Here is a 16,224-nt window from a genome sequence, read left to right as displayed (position 1 = left end):
GTAAATACCTGCAGGAGGCCACATGGCTTTGCTCCTCAATATCAAGGCAGCAAGTTAGTAAGATTTGACAGCTGTCCCAGAATGTAAATACTGGTTCTGTGTTTACACTATTTCTCACAGTTAATACTTCATTCATAAGGTGAAAGGCTGGTCTTTGTTCAGCTCTTTTTATATTCTGCAAAGGTTTTCCCATAATTATATTAATTGAGCAAGAGGAAAGCAATATTTGAAATTCCAAATGTGAAGTTACATGAGAAACTAGTCAATATATGCTAGTCATTTGTTCCTTTGTTTGTGGGGTTAAACTGGCAACTGTGAGATAAAAGTTGTATTTCAGAGTTATGTTTTGTGGATTTTACAATCATTATGACCCTTCAACATTTTTTTTCTGTTCAACTATCTTGTACATCCAAAGATAGATAACAAGAGAATGAAAAGTACAGGGTCAGCAAAGAGACCTCCTGTATTTCCAAAGGTAGTTAGAAACAAACAAAGATGAATACAGATAAAATATTCTCTTTGTGAACAACGAATACAAAAATTATGTCCTGCAAATGGTATCCTCCACATTTACAGAGCTTTTCCTGGAAGCTGCCATAGTTTGTGTCATTTCTGGCGATGTGTCAGCCACTTCTTGGATGATTGAAACTTCCTGGCAGATTAAAACTGTGTGCCCGACCGAGACTCGAACTCGGGACCTTTGCCTTTCGCGGGCAAGTGCTCTACCGAAGCACGACTCACGCCCGGTCCTCACAGCTTTACTTCTGCCAGTATCTCGTCTCCTACCTTCCAAACTTTACAGAAGCTCTCCTGCGAACCTTGCAGAACTAGCACTCCTGAAAGAAAGGATATTGCGGAGACATGGCTTAGCCACAGCCTGGGGGATATTTCCAGAATGAGATTTTCACTCTGCAGCGGAGTGTGCGCTGATATGAAACTTCCTGGCAGATTAAAACTGTGTGCCCGACCAAGACTCGAACTCGGGACCTTTGCCTTTCGCGGGCAAGTGCTCTACCAACTGAGCTACCGAAGCACGACTCACACCCGGTCCTCACAGCTTTACTTCTGCCAGTATCTCGTCTCCTACCTTCCAAACTTTACAGAAGCTCTCCTTTGAACCTTGCAGAACTAGCACTCCTGGTAGAGCACTTGCCCGCGAAAGGCAAAGGTCCCGAGTTCGAGTCTCGGTCGGGCACACAGTTTTAATCTGCCAGGAAGTTTCATATCAGCGCACACTCCGCTGCAGAGTGAAAATCTCATTCTTGGATGATTGCTTCCTGTACTACTTGCAGGGTTGTGGGGCAATGTTAGTACAATTGAGCCTTTAAGTGTCCCCAAAGCAAAAATATCAAAAAGTGATAAACTGGGTAACTTTTAGGGCCAGACAATGTCTCCTAATAGAGATAGAAGACTTCCAGGAAACAACTTCCTCAAAATTTCTAGACAATGCTGAAAAGTGAGAGTTGTAGCTCGATATTGTTGGAACAAGACTTCTCCTTCTTCATGGTCCCCAACACACTGGTTTAACTTAGGACGGAAGAAGATCTCCATCAACTGACAGTTGCAATTCAAATTAACCATAACCATTACTCCATTGTCTATGAAAAAATACTGAACCCCTCACATCAAGTTCAGCAATGGCATGCCGAACTGTTACATGATGGCTGTGAAGTGGTGTTTGGCAAAGTTCCTAACAAGTGGAAATGAGACTCAACAGAAGAAATCAAAACAGCATCGGGCAGAATGTTCTGAAGAATTTCCTCACACACAGCTCTACAAATTTCAAAATCTCTCTTACTTAATTCTTGGAGAACAATAATTTTGTAGGGGTGCCTATGATGATCTCTGTGGAGGATCCCAATTACATAACTCCAGGACAACTGCATGTTTAAGCCCTGAACATTTTGAAGCTTGCTGGATGGATGCTCTCAAACACACCAAATTTTTCAGAGTTGTTACAGTCCGAGGTCAGCCAGTAGATTTTCTTTTCAGTGTATAACCTGATGATTTAAAATCTGATTCCTAAGCTCTACTAGATTTTCTTTCAGGTACAGACTCATGCTGATCAAGTTCAAACCAAATGCTGCATGGTCACTGAGTAGTAACCACAGAACCACCATTACATATATACTCCTCCACAGCAAACACACGATGTTTACCTAGCCAAGCCATTGCGCCTACTGAAACTGACATGTACACCACTATCGATCGATACTCCTCCAGCATCAGTATCCCCAACAAAACTCACACAGTGGCAGTGGACTCTCCAAATACAGGAAGTCTTTTTACGGGAGTCTGTTTTGGGATTTACAGCCACTTGATCAAAATTCAGTGCTATTAAATTGTATATCAATTTCAATTATTCTTTTCTGAGTAAAGATTTCTTACTAACAGCATATAATTAATGGTGGTGAGTAATGAACAAGAAAAGAAACAACATTTGTAATAGATTTATGTTTCTTCATACAATTACACTGTCATACAGCTAATATATAACAAGCACTTTTGAATCGATAATTTTATTTTTAGGAAACATCCACATAAATTTTGTACAAAAAAGATACTTGAATTAAATGCAAGTAAAATAAATCAAATAGGCTAATCTGAGATTTTAAAAGTTGTAAAACACTGCATAAATTTTTGCAAGCTTATACAGGGTTACTTTATAAAATGGAAAACATTTCTACTAATACATCTTCACTGCCGAACACACACACACAATAATTTCACAACAGGGACCAAGTCAATCAATGTTCAATGAATAATCCAAAATGTAAACTTTCCAGAAAACTCTTTGTGCGAAAGTGTGCATTAAGTCTTTGTACCCACTGAGGCTAATGAACATGATACTGACATAAAACAAGCACAGAGGGTTAGCAGGGGGAGAGAGAGAGGGAGATAGAGAGAGAGAGAGAGAGAGAGAGAGAGAGAGAGAGAGAGAGAGAGAGAGGTAAGGTACCTACCGATCACTACTTTGGTTTGTTCCAGAAAAATAGAATCTGCTCAACAGTCAGTGTCTGCTATTAAACAAATATTTCTCAACAGTGAACTTTGTTCTTTGTAACATGCATACCTATGCATGCATTGTAGAAAAGGAAATCAGAAGATTTGCTTGTTAAAATGAAACAAGAATGGAATTGTACAGCTAGCAAATCACACAAATATTTTACAACTGAATAAAAAACAAATCGTAAAATTTGAATACAGTGATGTAATTCATCTCTGCTGTAAACTATATAATAAACACAACTATTACTGTGATTAGGCTTCCACAAGTAAGTTCTGTGGCTTATAAAAAATTAAAGAAATAATGTCTCAGTTCTATAAGCCCTAAAGATGGGCAACTAGTTTATAAAAATAATATTTACATTGCATAATTACACATCCTTAACAATATAGGAGTATGAGCATTTCAAACATATGTACTATCTAAATATGACATGATATTTTTTTACATTTTATCGATTCACAATTCCAAGTAACATCTAAAATAATGAGTGAGGGAATGCTTGTTAATGGAACTGTTTTCATTTTTCACTTCAGCACTATTTAATCAAGCAACATTCCCACCATAGAATCAAGTCACAATGTTTAAATCAAAACATGAGAACTTGATAATTTTCCAAAGGAAGCGACACAAAACAAGGTTGTTGCAGACACGAGAAAAATACATAAAAGCTATATATTAGGCAGTCTTTCATGAAGTGTGTGTGCTTAAGTAAATAAATACTCCACTATTCAATATGTTTGGCTGTGAACAAATAACTTTTTTGCTCCTGAATACTCTGACACTTCAGCTGGTACTGCCTGACTGTACTGCACTCACTTTTGTAGGTTTAATACTGCAAGTCAGCTGAGGAGCCTACATTTACTTTTTGCAGCAGATAACTGTTTACACCGTAAAGTTCAATGCTCCACATTTCATGCCAATTGAAAGGTACTTTTAACGAAATATATTTCACATTTAGTGATGACCAAAATACTAAGTTTAAGAGATTTCAAAAGCCTCGATGAGCACGGATTTTATGGAGCTTTACTTTTGAAGTAACCAGCAATATATTCTCATTCCTATACCAACAAGTCAAGTCTCTCATTCTCTAATTTACAACTGACAGAGGTACAACCGACCTCTGGCAGAGCCCAACGTTAGATGGAAGCATTTCTATTCTTTAACCACCAAACCCGAAACGTTTTCCACAGCATTCAGACAGGGGGAGACAAAAAGTGCATGTGCGGAACCCTCCGTGGCAGAGTGTGCAGTGGCCATTCCGGGAGGTGGGCGCATTCTCAGTATGCCGAAGCTTCCTTGTACTCTGAACCTTCCATTGTAAAGAAGTCTTCCAGTTTCCACTGCAACGTTTCAAATGTAGGGCGTTTCATTGGATCCTTATGCCAGCATTCCAACATTATCTCATACAGGCTATTTGGGCAACCAGGAGGACATGGCATTCGATACCCATGTTCTACTTGATGAAGAACTTCTGCATTTGTCATACCTGAAAACACACACAATATATAATTATACATTGTAATGTTCTTTTTTCAATAAAAATGAACGTGAGACTCATTGCTAGACAAAACTAGATACATTAAGCACAATTATTGAGGAGGCATTGACTCACAGACAGGCATAATGGAAAGATTGCCCAGCATTTAAGCTTGCGGACAAAAAGTCCTTCTTTGGAAATTAGAAAACACTTGTGTTCACAGAAGCACAATTCGGGATCAGACCCACAGCAACGTGTGTGTGTGTGTGTGTGTGTGTGTGTGTGTGTGTGTGTGTGTGTGTGTGTGTGTGTGTGCATAAGTTTGTGTTTTATTTTCAAAGAAGTACATTTTGTCCAAAAGCTTAAATGTTTAACAGTCTTTTCACTGGCCTGTCTGCAACTCAACAACACCTCGTCTGTGTGGTGAGCAGCAATCTATTCACATTCAATCACGAATTTTCCATTCTAATACAGAAATACTTCACGACACCACTTAAGATGTTGGCAGCAATCATAAACAGAATACAGTTGACACAAAATGTTCAAACATGTGTCGATGTTATACAATAAGTATTGTGGGACAGTCTGACTTCTTTCCATGATTAAGTTATATACATCGAGTCAACACTCAACAACATGACACCAATACAAAGTATTACATGTCCACCAGTTTCTTCATTAATTTCACAAATTTCAAATCAGGCAATTCTTATTATACCATTGACTGCCAATACTAGATTATATCAAAAAGGCTTTAATGATCAAATTAAACTTGGGTATGAGACTAGAAGACAAATCTAGGGATGGGCATTTATAATTAAAAGTCCATTAATTAGCTTTTTCAAATGATTAAATGGATAAATTAATCATACTGATTACCTGTGTCTTCGTAATTGATTATTCGATTAACTGTTATGTACTGTTTATTTTTATTTCCTCCTAAAATTATTTTTTAGGATAGATTGTTTGTTCTGCAAAAATTAAAGTAACGATATCACAACAACAGAGCTTGGTTATGGACAGAAGTCCAACTGGCCTATAGGCAGGCGGGGAGCAGAGAAAGACTGACATTACTGAAGAGATGAAAGGGAGAATGTTTACTTATTTCCCTCCAGCAGTGAAAACTCTTAGGTTTGTGTGCCTCATACCAATCAGCAACTATGTCATAGGCAAACCAGTCCGCTACTATGTCATAAGTTACACAAGCTTCAAGGATTGGTGAAAGCACATCACAGAGACAGATGGGTTCACACACACTTGTTATGTTATTTATTTCTGAACTGACACACACAAAAGACTTCATCACACTACTTAAGATGTTGGCAGCACCATAAACAGAGTGCAGTCAGCACAACATGTTCAAATTTGTGAGAACATTACACGATTAGCATATATGGGACAGTCACACTTCTTTTCCTAGTCAAGTTATAGGCCTTAAGTCAACACTCAATAAGCTTTAAAACAAAAAAGGCAAATATAAATAATTAATTGTAAGGACAATCAATTGTGTAAAATTAATTTATGTGAAAGAAATAGTGGTATACTATAATGACCACAAGAATAATTATGATTAACTGATTAATAGCAATTAATAATCCATCCCTTGTCAAAATCTAGTTCTAAGTTTAGGAAAAAACTGCCCTGTTAATTTGTGAACCACCATGTATAAATGTTGTATTGCTTCCATGCTCTTTACTGTTTCTTAAAATTAACCTTGTTCCATTCATAAATTTTTGTAGTTCCTGCATTTCTTCCCATTAAACTTCACTGGCAAGCATTTTTAAATGCTCACACACTGAATGCAGTTAGCAACAATGTGTTCACACACAACCACGTGAAAGATGAAAACTGATGTCAACCCCCACAAAAAGTAAAAGGTGAATAAAAACTGAAGAAGATAAAATATAAAGTTAGTCTTACGATTCTGTGTACATGTGTAACTCCTTTATGCACATACCTGGATATGGGATACGACCATAGGTGACTAACTCAGTGAGAAGTATACCGAATGACCAGACATCAGACTTTATAGAAAACTTGCTGTAATTGGCAGCTTCTGGAGCAGTCCACTTAATTGGAAACCTGGCACCAACACGAGCTTCATACTCATCCTCCTGCACATCAAAGAGGTTTTCAAAACATTAGCCATATAAGTAAAGGTATATCACTAAAAGCAAATTTGTTGAACAGAAAAAATAAATTCATGTTTTGCATAAAAATATGTCACTTAGAAAAGACATTGAATATTACTACTTGCATTAGCACAATCAAGGGCAACTCAAAACACCTGCAGATTAACCTCAAGTTTTCAGAGACAAAGATCATTTCTTTGCAAATAATGCCATAAGATTAACGAGGAAAAATACTATGACAGATATTTTAACTGAGAGTCTAGTTACTTAGGATTTTAAGTCATAAGAAAACAGTGTCGTAATATAGAAGAATAAAATACACAAATGTACAATACATAATGTATTTAGTCCAATTTTCACACCTCTCTTATCACAATATTTTGAGCAACGTCTATTAGCCCCCTCTTACAATTACCTATCTCTCTTTCTGGATTCCTTGGAAACAAGTTCCCCAGCCCTGAATTCCCTCTCTCATGAGGACAATGCTTCATCCTAGTTTTTCCAAGCAGAAAATAAAGTGCTGTGAATACTTCTAATCTGTAAAAATGGTGTTCATAATCAGCCCAGCATGACAACTCCAGCAACACAAAACTCCCCATTTTGATTACCGTCCATCACCACACAAAATTTCTTGACTGCCGGTCTTTCAAGTTCTCCTGGACAGTATCTTCCTTCAAGCTACTAAAAGAATACATAAAATTACCGATTATCATCTAACAAAATAGAATTTACTCCTTCCTTAAAGTTAGGTTATGTCATATTCCTGTTAAAACTTCTTCAATGCTTAATGATTCAATACCTCTGTTGGGTTCTTCTTCAGGATTCTTCTGGTGTTCCTGAAAAGCCAAACACAGTCGAAGGACACTTTTGTTCACTTATAAAATGCTGTTTCCCAGCCGTTTTCCAAAGAAGTGGAGTAACAATGTAAAAATCTTCAGGCTGCTATTGTTGGGCCATCATCATTGGATTAAATGAATTCAAAGTATTATTGCTATTGTGCCACTTCAGTTTTTCTTTTCCCCTTCCTGGTAGCTGTTTCTATTCCTCACTCACTATTGCCGAGTGGTTTTCTGTGTTAGTGGGTAGATAAAAAGACAGAAGCCTGTAGCCATAATCTCTGTTGAAACTGTACTCTTGCTTCAATATTGCAACTGCTTTGTTGACTTTCCTTCTGTACATGTTATATTCTCTGGCTAGCATTTATGTTCTTAAAATTAAAACTGGTTCACATTCTCCTCGGAGCTCCGCTATCACTGATTTTATATTTTGTCTGAAAAATGTGTGGTGTTCATGCTCTTTGATGTATTTTGTTACTGCACTTCCAGGTGTTCAGGTAATCTTGTTGTAGATCGATGAAGTCTTATCATGTGTTGACTGAAAAGTATAGCCCTTACACAATTCCTACAAAATATTCTGCATATGCTGTTCTTGTTTGCAATGTTGTTATTACCACTTCATTTTATGGGCTTATTTATATAAAGGTCATGATATTCATTGGCCATCTTTTTAACATTTCCCTAAGGAAATCTGGCGCCAGTCACAAGCTGTATCTGTCACTGATGCGGACTACACGTAAAGACAGTGTTCAGAATGGCTTGCTTCTTGGCTGGATGGTGTAGCTTTTCTATAAATCTGTGTCCTAGAATATTGTGTCTTATATTGATCAAAAAAATTAAGAAATGGAGGCTGACATCACTCTCTGACTCAATGATAAAGCTGATTTTTAGATGAATGTTGTATAGAAAATTCTGGAATTTACAAAGCTTGTCACTGTTGTGTGGTCGTGCAGCAAATCTGTCATCTATATAGAGGAGCCAGCAAGATAGTTTTGGTTCTGCTTAGCTTAATGCCTTCTGTTTGAAATGCGCTACAAAAATGATAATTGCTACATGCAACAAAGGTGAGCCCAAGAATCCCAGTCACATTGCTCATAAATTTCTCCCTTATATTTAAAAGTAGCTGAGTACCTAGTGTTGCCTGCTTATGTATTTATTCCAATCTTCTATTAGTCCATCTCTTCCCCTTCCCCACACACTATCCATCTGCTCCTTCCTTCTCTCTCTATCCAGCTGCTCCTTCCCCCTCTATCAGTCTCCCCCTCCCTCTCTATCTCCTTCCCCTTGTCTCTGTCCATCTCCTCCTTCCCCCCCCCCCCCCCACTGACTGTCGATATTCTCCTCAACCCTTCTCTCTCCACAATATCACCCCCACCCCAATAGAAGATTTTGGTTTTTACCCCACAGTATTTCTTTCCAGATAAGTAGCACATGAACAAAATTTAGCACAAATCGATCCAGGTGTTTAGGAGGAGCTTTTTACCTATGGCTTTACCGGTTTGCATATCAAATACATTCCACACATATTTAAGGTATTTCACACTTTCTTGAACACATAGTTCACTTGTATATCTCCAGCAAATTATGCTCTTTAGTTTTGTTTTCACACAGCTCAATCTCTATGACTCATCTACTAAACTATGAGTCAAACAATGACATCATTTTGCAGGGCCCCTCTGTCATGTATGTGAATACTGCCTACAAAACGTGTCACAAATACAATTACTAGTAATGAAGTAATAAATTAAAATGCCACACCTGATGCAGAAGTTTTACTGTACGAACAGTGAAAATGTAGTAAGCGATGAACTTCATCCATTTTGTGCAGGTTGTCAGTGAGAAATGGTTTGAAATTATGTGTAAAGTTTTTTGCATCTCATCAAGTGCTCTCATTTCGAAATAATGCATGGATAAAGTCCAGGTATTCATGTGATGTGAGCTACACGTCTTTTTCACCCCCACCTCCACCATTTACAAAGGTAGGTGTTTCTTATCCCCATAGTGATTCTTTCCACACAGTAAGTGATATGTGTACCAAGATTGGCTGATATTGATCCACTGGTTTTGCAGGACACGTGGAACATACAATATACATTTTTATAACATGTATGGATTACATGACTGCAAGCATAATTGAAGCAGGTAGCACAAGTCTGGGACAATTTTACTTCCTATGATCTGCATAATACCTGCTTGTTGGATGATAGTATTGAAGATTTGACACCAAATCTCACAAACATGTCAGCTGTGAATACTTTTAATGTGTTGTTTTACTGTTTGTTTTATATGTAAAAGTGATACTGTCTGTTGATAGTTTTCAGCCACCTAGGAACACTAGGGGAATCCTGCGGAGAATCCCAGCAGAAAGATCGAAATACCAAGGATTGAAGTTTTAAGAGGAACATGGCACGGCCTAACAACTCAGATGGTTTCACTATCAATATGAATGGCCACAAAAGCTTGCTGACATACTCAGCAACAATGGTGTTCCTCCACCCGACTCGTTCCTCAGAAGCTTGCTCCAACAACATCCATTCCTCTTCAGTGAAACTCTCCATGCCACCCAGAACTTCAGCTAACCGCAAGTATCAGTGACAGCAGGGTACCTTGAACCTGTCTTTGACAACTATTACACCTGGTAAACTGTCCGAACTACATATGAGTCCTGGGTCAGCATGCAGTTTTAGTACAGTGAACAATCCACCTTGGTGTGGAAACTTCATTCTGAATTTCTTAGATACCTCAAATATCTTACTACTTCACTGCCAGCTGCATTAACCATCATCAACATCATTGTCTCTACACTAATGATATTCATGTGCATAGTATGATGCTCAACTCTTTATGACACATTGCTTAACTGAAATCAAACCCACACACTCTTTCCCTCTTACCTTAATTTTATAGCCCGTATCAAAATTACATTAGGATAAATAGCTACGACAGAAGTACTGAGTAAGGTTCATGAGGAAGGCGTAGCATACATTTAGCCAGTGCCACAAGAGCTGTAGATGCAGCAACCACATGTGATTGACTGACCTTAACACTGCCACTATAGCACTTGTCACTCTCAGTATACCACAGTTTCAAGAAGCTTCTTGTCCTGTGCGATCTTTTGTTGGGCATTAAGACTTTTGTTTTCATTTTTTACAGTTTTGGGCTAATATTTTAATGGATATAATTCTCTTGATCAGGGATTACTGAATGAAGTAAGTTGAGAAAAATCATTTTGTGCCACATGCCTACACTGTCACCAACTGTTCTTCATCACTCTAGCACACATTCTGTTATTAACAAGACACCTGCCATGTTAAAGTAGGAGATAATTGGTTTCAGCTTTGAATTTAATGAATAATTTAAAGGTTGGTGCTTCTTAATTAAGTATCTCCACATTAACCACAGTTACCCATACATGTAACCAATGAACTGGCAAAGGCATATGGGCATCCAGTCATTAGGCTGTCACCTTATCACTGGCATTTAAATACAAGAATTGAAAAGGATCCAAATTAATGGTTATGTTGCCAGCACCTTCAGCTGACTGTATACACCAAGAACACACACTCCTACATCAATAACATTAACCACCTGACAGAAAAGAATATTTATAGTTGTTAAAGTATGAGGCACAAGTACCTGAGGGTAAGGAGAAAATTCTCATACTCAATGAAGCAGGTAGAAGAAAGAGTGTATCATACAGAAAAAAAAAAAAATAATAATTTCACATAGGAATGAACCAGCCGTTCAAAAGCAGATGAGTTTTGTTTCTGTATATGCATGTATCAGTGGTGTGTGTGTGTGTGTGTGTGTGTGTGTGTGTGTGTGTGTGTGTGTGTGTGTGTTGTCTATTTCAGAAGAAGGCCTTCTGGCCAAAAGCTTTGTGCCTAGCAGTCTTTTTGTTGTGCCTGTCTGCGACTCAACATCTCCGCTATATGATGAATAGCAATCTATCAAGTCACTATCTGTCCTTATCATCCTTGATTTTCCATTCATTTATTTTATTTCATAACAACTTTCTTCGAATACTGGTCCACTATTGTTGCAATTTTCAAAATGACTCGACCACTGCCTGAAACAGCAAACCTCTTGGTTTATTATCAGTATAAATGTTGGATTCTACACAAAATGCAGCACATGGATATCACTCATATCTATGCATTTATTTGTACAGTTATTTAAGAGGAACATTGAAGCATATATGAGTCTGTTCTTTCTCACTGCACAGTCAACACATTCAACACCACTTGAAATGAACATCAGCTTTTCCTCTTGGGCTGAGCAATCAATACAGAAGGTTTCTACAAGAGTGGAAAAATTTTACAACAATTTCAATGTGCAATTGTGTTAATAAATCAGGGTACGGAACAGCCAAACACAATGTTACTGACGAAAATTTCTGAGAGAAACCCAGAGAAATCTACGTTTCAGTCCTGTAAGTAGACTACATAAAACTTAACTCTAGAGCCAGTTGGAAACATTTTTTTTTTCTGTGTAGCTGGGTGTTATGTGGTTAGGGTACACATTGACATTACACACAGACAAATCTTAATCCAATACATCTGCACAAGCACACGTAATATTTTATGAGAGAGCATGTAGCAATTCTGTTATCTGCATTTGCTGTAAGTTACAAACCAATTTAGAGGAAACCTTCCATTTAAAAAGTAAAACATCATTACCTTTATGAGTCTCGCCAAACCAAAATCAGCTATTTTAACGATGTTTCCATCACCAACCAGAACATTTCGTGCCGCCAAATCCCTATGGATGTAGTTCTGTGATTCCAAGTATGCCATTCCTGCTGCTATTTGTGCAGCCATATCTATCAGCTGTGGCAACTTCAGAGAGCGTCCCTTCCCTGGAAGGAGGATACCGTCTTGCAATAACTTTTCTTTGTTGTCACTTCACAAGACATTATCTTTAAAAATTAGATGCAGTGAAAAACACTGTTGATGAAATGTTATCAATTCATAGTAAGGATGTTATGGCTACAGTATTTCACAGTTTCATCTGACTGTGCAACGAGGGTGGTGTGAAGATAAGTGGGTTTCTCACATGCAAACACGTATCTCTTCGCAGAATACTTTTATCCTACTCTCCAGTAACCAATTAGTTCCACTTTTTGTGCAGAGTACTGCGATGTCAAATACGTAACATAATATTACATTACATTACAACTGTTACCATCCTTCACAGTGACTAGATGGTGATGAGAGTTCAAAACGTGTTATATCAACTCTCATCTGACAGTAAGTTAACTGATTACCATTGTGATGTCAGGTTTCCTAACTTCATTGATAACTGGTGAAAAGATGATTGTTAACAAGTTACAATCCTGTTGAATGCAAATTTGTCCACAGGTTAATACTTCCAGCACTTAATGATACTCCTTCAAAAGTGGCAAGAAATGAAATGTGACAACTACACAACTCACACACTAATCCTCCACATCCATCATATTCACAAAATTTCTCTCTTATCATTTCCTGAGGAAAACATTAAATGTTACAAAAAATTGTGATACTGAACTAGTATCGCAAAGGAATAGATAAACTTCAATAACTGAAAATTAGGAGGTATCAATGAAGATCTATGACATAAGATTACAATTGTCTGAAGCATTGCATGCAACATCTCACGTGCAACAATTTGAATATATGATTAATGTGTTTGTACTTTTCATTTGTATGATCTCATTAATTGTTACTCTGTACAAAAAATACAAATTTCTTAGACTTTAATATATTTGAGTACTTCTTGTACCACAAAATGACAATAAGGAAATAGAAAGTCCTTGGTATAATGTACATGTTTTTCAAACACAAATTCAGGTACTACCATTGTAGCCCCCATGTTGACTTCTGTTTCAAAAAATACTTTACATTTATCACATCCCATTCCTTTATAAAACAGTTTTAGCCAGGTAAATGTATAGATTGCACTACAAAGTATTGATAGCACACATATTTACCTTGCAAATATTCTAGCAAACTTCCATTCTTCATAAGTTCAGTGACAATATATATGGGTTCCTCTAATGTGCACACTGCATAGAGCTGAATTAATTTATTGTGTCTTAGCTTCTTCATAATATGAGCTTCCGCCATAAAATCTTGCCCATCCATGGTTCCTGTAACACCATTACTGTAATCAGTTGTCATGATATGAATAGAGAAAATTGTGACTTACGTGAGCTACATATAGAGCATTAGTGACCCTTCAGTTGAATCCTTTTTTTATTTTATTTACTTCTTACACAGCAACTTAAGATAAAAATAGATAATTGAAAGTTACATAATTTATCAAATGTGCTCTTCAAAATTCATTCTGTGTACCTGGCTTAAGGGTTTTTATGGCTACAGGGGTAGTGTTGTTCCACAAGCCCTCCCAGACCTCACCAAACTGGCCGTGACCTAACTTGCGGACGAACTTGAGGGACGAGCGGTCTATCTCCCACTGGTCTCGCGTGCTGTGGGACAGACCACCAGTAACTGGCTTCTCCACCTGTTACAATAATACATCAGTGCAAAATTAGTCCAGGACACTATTATGAGAGTCCAATATTAACAAATGGGCACTACCGCATTTTACCACATTTTTATCACTCAGAAGTCATTCAAGTTCTCTACACTTTCTAAAAACAGAACTTTATCAACAAGACACACTTGACTCCTTCATATGGCAATTCAAATCATGAAACTGCAGCATTTAGCAAAAAGCTCACATTTTTTAAGTAGTTCACAATATTTACTACAGCAATTAAGTAATCTTGCAGTCTTTTCTAATCCAAGAAATGACAATTTATCTCAATTTTTACATTACCTGAAGGAAGTACAGTAATATGAAATGAATTACAAAATTATGATTAAGTTACTAACTTATAAAAAACTCATCTTGCTAGAAACACAATATAATTTTTGAAGTTAAACCACAATTTACTTTCAAATGATCATAATTATAAAAGCTGACACTTATTTGGTCCTTTTCAACTAGATACTTAAATGTGCACAGATCTCAAATTTCCCCCAAAAATTCTGCACTTGAATGACCTTTTTTTTTTAACAATCTAACATGGCTATTGGTTGCAGTAGTCTTATCTAGCGATTTAAATCCACTGAAAGCTGTTTTTCAAGAAAAAACGGGACAAACATATTTTGAAGTCAAGGTAACATGACATCAAGATGTTTAAGTTCAGTAGCACAAAAATTTGAGGCAGAAGCCAGTTGTCACCAATGTTGCATCAGATGATTATCGGCTTTACTAAAATGCGACCCCATGTACAAAGTTGTAAAAATGTTATCAAGTGAGGCACAAAACAAGATATTTCACTCCTGAAGTAAAGTGAAACCCAGAATTTATTTTAACGTGTGTACAGTATTTGTCACAGAGTGCAGAATTTATTTTATTTTATTTCTTTCTATTATGACAAAAGTTGAAATTATATGTACAAAAGTGTGGCAGTGAAAGTGTTCAAATGTTGTGACAGCAAAAACACAAAGGAACAAGTCCTTTCATTAAAATCAGCTAAAAAATTTGAAATTTTATCAATGAAAAAGAAAATTCCATAACACTGACCAAAAAGCGTTGAAGAAAGCAGACCAATTTAAATATTTCAAATCTTCTATATTCTGTAAATAACAATGGTATAGATGTTTATGACTGAAAAGATAAATTTAACATGAACAATATCAACCTAGTTACAATTCTACATTTTGACATTTAAGTGATTTAAACATACTGTCATATAAATAAAGAAAAATATCTTTGTTCAACTATTTTTTAAGTACGTTACGACATGACGTACAATTAGAAAGATCCCACGTTCAAGTCCCAGTCGTCCAGCACACAGTTATAATCTATTAGGAAGTTTCATGAGATGTAATTCACTGACACATTTCACATCACTCAATGCATGTAGCAGGACAAATCTGTTAGCGGATTAATCACATCTGAAGATGGCAGTAAATCACCAGAACTGGTACCAGTAATGTGAACATTGTAATTGTAAGGTGATCTTCACATACTAAATGATCATCATATAAACAACTGAATTATGACTGTGGTCATGCTAGTGAATACAAATAATCACCACAGATGAGATCAAGTTATCTTCGTCCATAAATGCAGGCTAAGAGTATGATGATGAAAGTTCAAAGTACAAAACATACTAACCAAAAAAATATAATGTATGTGGCAAGTAACAGCAGTATTCTAGTGTTTCCAATTATGTCATCATATTTCACGTAAAACTGATAACACTAGCATACACATTTTTGTTGTTTCAGCATATTAATTATTTGGCATTTTCCCAACTGAGTTACTGGAATGAGCTTAGTTCAGTTTACATGCAAGATGTTCTGAAATCTTATGTGGTTCTACGAGATAATTAATTCGAAACACAGAATCAAAAAACTAAATCTCTTTTATTTCCCTTTTTTGTCTCTTTATTTTCTCAATGGTTTTCAGTTCCCTCTAATTCAGAAAGTCTAAGAACTATGATCTGTCGATCTAGCAACAAATTCTGGTGGCAAAGCATCACAATAAGTCACAGGTCATGAAGTACTGAAATACAGTGTGTGAATGTGTTGTGTGCGTGCGTGTGTGTGTGTGTGTGTGTGTGTGTGTGTGTGTGTGTGTGTGTGTGTGTGTGTGTGTGTGTGTTTCTTGTTGAACACCACAGAACAAGCAAATATTCAAATACATACGAAAGTGTGTCTTACACATTAAGTTAGATGTTAATCAAATTTAATTCTAAAGTGATGTTGAGTC

The 16,224-nt window shown here is 36.8% G+C and overlaps 1 protein-coding gene across 1 annotated transcript in view; it reads right to left on the bottom strand.

The window, feature by feature from the left end:
* Positions 1-2,435: 2,435 nt before the first annotated feature.
* Positions 2,436-16,224, bottom strand: part of LOC124615420 (tyrosine-protein kinase Src42A) — a 203,416-nt gene continuing 189,627 nt past the window's right edge. The window contains exons 4-8 of the mRNA XM_047143293.1: positions 13,791-13,959; positions 13,427-13,585; positions 12,135-12,313; positions 6,445-6,601; positions 2,436-4,496 (exon numbers count right to left, since the gene is read on the bottom strand). Of these exons, the coding sequence (XP_046999249.1) occupies positions 4,288-4,496; positions 6,445-6,601; positions 12,135-12,313; positions 13,427-13,585; positions 13,791-13,959 (873 nt within the window). The 3' untranslated portion in view covers positions 2,436-4,287. The remainder of the gene's footprint in view (positions 4,497-6,444; positions 6,602-12,134; positions 12,314-13,426; positions 13,586-13,790; positions 13,960-16,224) is intronic.

The sequence above is a fragment of the Schistocerca americana genome, chromosome 5 (assembly GCF_021461395.2).
Source record: "Schistocerca americana isolate TAMUIC-IGC-003095 chromosome 5, iqSchAmer2.1, whole genome shotgun sequence".
Classification (NCBI taxonomy): domain Eukaryota; kingdom Metazoa; phylum Arthropoda; class Insecta; order Orthoptera; family Acrididae; genus Schistocerca; species Schistocerca americana.
Note: the sequence above shows the minus strand (reverse complement) of the source record. Positions and strands in the feature narration are given on the sequence as shown.